The sequence below is a fragment of the Oryzias latipes genome, chromosome 3, assembly GCF_002234675.1.
Source record: "Oryzias latipes chromosome 3, ASM223467v1".
NCBI classification, from domain to species: domain Eukaryota; kingdom Metazoa; phylum Chordata; class Actinopteri; order Beloniformes; family Adrianichthyidae; genus Oryzias; species Oryzias latipes.
The window spans coordinates 9,575,314-9,579,640 of record NC_019861.2 but is presented as its reverse complement, the minus strand read 5'-3'; the positions used below and the strand labels follow the sequence as shown (position 1 = coordinate 9,579,640).

At 37.0% G+C, this 4,327-nt stretch overlaps 1 protein-coding gene across 1 annotated transcript; it reads right to left on the bottom strand.

The window, feature by feature from the left end:
* Positions 1–1,629: 1,629 nt before the first annotated feature.
* Positions 1,630–3,719, bottom strand: LOC111946954 (gastrula zinc finger protein XlCGF17.1-like). Its single transcript, XM_023952524.1, has one exon. It carries the CDS (start codon positions 3,606–3,608, stop codon positions 2,676–2,678), a length of 933 nt encoding a protein of 310 aa, XP_023808292.1. The 5' UTR covers positions 3,609–3,719; the 3' UTR covers positions 1,630–2,675.
* Positions 3,720–4,327: the final 608 nt, after the last annotated feature.

Here is a 4,327-nt window from a genome sequence, read left to right as displayed (position 1 = left end):
CCCCCTAGGGTCCTGTGTGTGCACGTCTGACCAGCATGTTGATTTAATGTCAGCAGATAAACTTTACAGTTTCAGAGATCCTCAGCCATAAATTCACAAATCTTACTTAAAAATTAACCAATGCTAAAAAAAGAAAAAGTATGAATTATTGTTAATATTATTAAAAAATTTAAACGTCTTCATCCAAAAAGACAAAATTGAGGGTAAGAAGAACTGGTTCAGTTTTTGAGCCTCTGTAGCAGACACCATGTTAGATAAATACGGCAATTTGATTGGTTAGATTCTGGACCAATCAGCAGCTTTTCGATGGCAGCTTTGTCACGTCAAGCTGAAAGTTAACTCAGTAAAATCAAAGATAGGAAAAAAGCGAGATTTGACACATTTCATGCGAAAACATGCATTTTGCAAACGCAAGAAACGTTTTTAAAAACAAAAAAGTTTTTGAAAGCAAAAAAATATATATTTCATAGAGTAAAAAATTATTGAAAAGCAGCAAATATTTCATATTTTCACTTAAAAAGTTTGACAGAGGCGTGGCTGCCATTTCGCGCCTACACCCCCTCTGACCATCACCTGGATCATTCATGCACATTCACACACCAGTGGAGGCCACACTGGAGGCAAGGAGGGTGAAGTGTCTTGCCCAAGGATACAACGACATTTGGCTGGTGGGAGCAGGGATCGAACCGCCGACCCTTCGATCATTGGACGACCTGCTCAACCACCTGAGCCACTGTCGCCCCTTAAAATACCTACACCTTGCTTCTTCTGCAACTGTGATCAAATTTGTTGAGGAATGGAAAAAAGTGTGTGTTGTGAGATGTGAGTGTGCGTGCGCAAGTGCACTAAAAACAGACCTCACACATTGCAGGAAGGGGGGGAGCGGCGTGTGATGTAAGGCGCTTACACGTGGAGTCAGTCACCGTTTTAAGAGTAAAAAACTTGAGAGGAAAAAATTAATAAAGAAATTAAACGTTAATCTTAAAGATCTGAGACTGGTGGTTTTTAATTTGTTTACATTTTATAAAGGATTACTCACTTTGTACATTTCTTCCCTTCCAGGATTCTTTCTCAAATATTTCCCAGACAAACAGAGCTCAATACGACTGACCGACAGATCCATCTAATGCAGCAGCAGCTGCTGGTTTGAGATCTGCTGAGGAGGATCAGTTCATTGAAATCACGTCAGACTCCACCTTGAGGATGAGGTTTACAGCACACACACTCCCTGAATTCTGCTGGGTGTGGAGAGGGGGCATCCACTCATGGGGCCGAAAGCTGGGGGCATTCTGCTTCCAATCTACATCCCATCTTTGTCAGATTTTCTGCTGTTGCCATTAACAAAACTTTTTGTTTGTTTTGCACACAGGTTCAATGTTGTTGTTCTTACAAAGTTAATGATCATTTATTTGATGTTTTCCAGTCTCCAGCAGCAGGACTGTTGAAGATTTTGATATGGTATTAAAGTTGAATCGCTTTGGCTTATTTTGTCACAGTTTTTCACAGTGTGTGTTTGTGTGTCGGGGGGTAAACATTTTACCTTCTCCAATTCTCCAAAGCGGGAAACAAGAAAAAGAATTTGTGAACTACTCCCTGAAAGTGTATAAAAATATTACAAAGACAAATTAGGAATTATTGATAATTTTATTTTAGTGTTGTAAATGACGCTACATTAATACATTATGTTTTAAATGGTTCTAAAATAGAAGGTTTTCATGTACAAAGTATGTTTTTTGTCTTCTACATCCTTGTTTTTACACAGAAAAGTATCAATAAGAACACAGATAAGAATACCGGATTGAAAAGCAGCAGATCGATAAGAACAGTAGTATGGATAAAATCTTAACAATACCCATCTCTACTAAATGGTTACTTGACCTAACAAAGCATACACTGCAGTTGCTACTTTTTGCTAAAATAATAGTGAAATGTTCACTGATCACGTAAAAGTGTTAGAATTAAAGATGCAAACAAAATATTTCAAATGTCGTGGAAACACACACAGACAATGTGTACATCATATTAGCATAAACTACAAAAGCAATGAAGACATTCAAGTTTTATCTCTATTTAAAAGAATTCTATTTACAGGTACATCTAAAATAATTCATTTTGTAAAAAGGTTGTACATATTTTGTCAGCAGTAAAACTCAATGTCTAGTATCAGTATACAAAGATTGAAATGGATTGATTCTTTACTTTTTACTTTTAATAATTGTGGTTTAGTAATTGTGGAGAAGATAAAAACAAAACAACTGTCCTAGGCAGTTAGAATATCACATCAAAACAATGAAAGTCTGTAGAAAATGTAAATTCTACACATTCAATACTCACTTGGGCCTCCCTCTAATGAAGTTACTGCATCAATATGGTATGGAGGCCATCAGCCTGTGGCTCTGTGTACATGAAATGAAAGCTCAGGTTGCTATGGAGTTCATTAGAACATTGGGGTTTCACCCCAGAAGCTTTGAGCATTAAAAACTTATTTTAAAATAAGAAATAAAGGGAATAAAATAAAGAAATAAAGAAATAAAAAGAAATAATTTTTTGAGATACAGAACTTTCCCCTGTAGAATAAAGTATTCTGCTGATTCTGATTCTGGTACAGAGGTTGAGAGGTCGACCTCTTATTAGAAAAGTTTTGAATTTAGAGTTTACACTAAATCCTTACATTGTCAAGAAAAAGTCTTACAAGTTCTCATGTGTCTTTGGAGATGAGATACACGACTAAAACTTTTTTTACATTCTTTACAAGAAAAAGGCTTTTCTCCTGTGTGAGTTCTCATGTGTGTTTTGAGATTAGATACATCACAAAAACTTTTATTACATTCTTTACAGGAAAAAGGCTTCTCTCCTGTGTGAGTTCTCATGTGTGATTTGAGATTAGATACATCACAAAAACTTTTATTACATTCTTTACAGGAAAAAGGCTTTTCTCCTGTGTGAGTTCTCATGTGTTTTTTGAGAGTAGATACATCACGAAAACTTTTATCACATTCTTTACAAGAAAAAGGCTTTTCTCCTGTGTGAGTTCTCATGTGTGTTTGGAGATGAGATACACGACTAAAACTTTTTTTACATTCTTTACAAGAAAAAGGCTTTTCTCCTGTGTGAGTTCTCATGTGTGTTTTGAGATGAGATACATGACTAAAACTTTTTTTACATTCTTTACAAGAAAAAGGCTTTTCTCCTGTATGAATTCTCATGTGTGTTTTGAGAGTAGATGCATGACTAAAACTTTTATTACATTCTTTACAAGAAAAAGGCTTTTCTCCTGTGTGAGTTCTCATGTGTTGTTTGAGATGAGATATGTAATTAAAACTTTTCTCACATTCTTTACACGAAAATCTCTCATCTTCTGCATGGATTCTTGTGTGAATTCTGAATAGAGATTTGTCACAAAAGCTTTTACCACATTCTTTACAGATATAACATCTTTCATCAGACCCAGTTTCCATGTAGTCAGACGGGTTACTAAGTAATCTTGAGTTTTTACCAGACTTGATAGAGGAAAGTCTCTCTTCTTTTTGAGATTGTTTACGTTTCTTACCAAGATTTGTCTTCTTGGGATTTTTTCTAACATCAGAGTCACACTGACCTTCTGACATGTGAGAGCTGTCCACACTTTGGACATGACTTCTGTCTTTTCTCTTCCTCTGATCTCTGTTCTGAGGGTCTGTCTCTTCATCTGTAGTTGATGTTGATTCTGTCTCTTCATCTGTAGTTGATGTTGATTCTGTCTCTCCATCTGTAGTTGATGATGATTCTGTCTCTTCATCTGTAATTGATGTTGATTCTTCATGTTGGTTTCCTTCTTCATCCTGACTATCAGTTACATTAAAGCTCTGCTGATTGTTTAGATCTGCTTCACTGTTCTCATCTTCCTCATTAGTAGGAATCTTCATCAAGGTATCAGTCTCCTGCTTCAGATCAAGCTGATCTTCATTCTGACTGATGCAGAGTTCCCCTGGTTCCTCTTTAATCTGTGGAGGTTCTGGTTTCTCCTGCTCCTCTTTGGTCTGTGGACGTTCTGGTTCTTCCTGTTCCACTCTGAAGTTCCTCTGCTGGATGCAGAGATCTTCCTCTTTAGTCATCCAACACTGGGGGAGAGCTGCAGAAACACAAGTAGAGGCCTTTTTATATGTTGTGGTGACTTTGTTTATTGTTAAGGCCCGTACACACCGGGACGAATATTCGCCAGGCGTTATTCGCCAGCGTTTTTCGCCACGTTTTTTGTGTTCACACCCAGGCGATTTTCGCTGACGATGAGCCGAGCGAACATGCAATTTCATTCCCTGACATTAGATGGCGCTTAATGTAAACAGAA

Coding starts and splice junctions, on each gene's coding strand:
- LOC111946954 (XM_023952524.1), bottom strand. CDS start 3,608: ATGTCAGAAGGTCAGTGTGACTCTGATGTTAGAAAAAATCCCAAGAAG.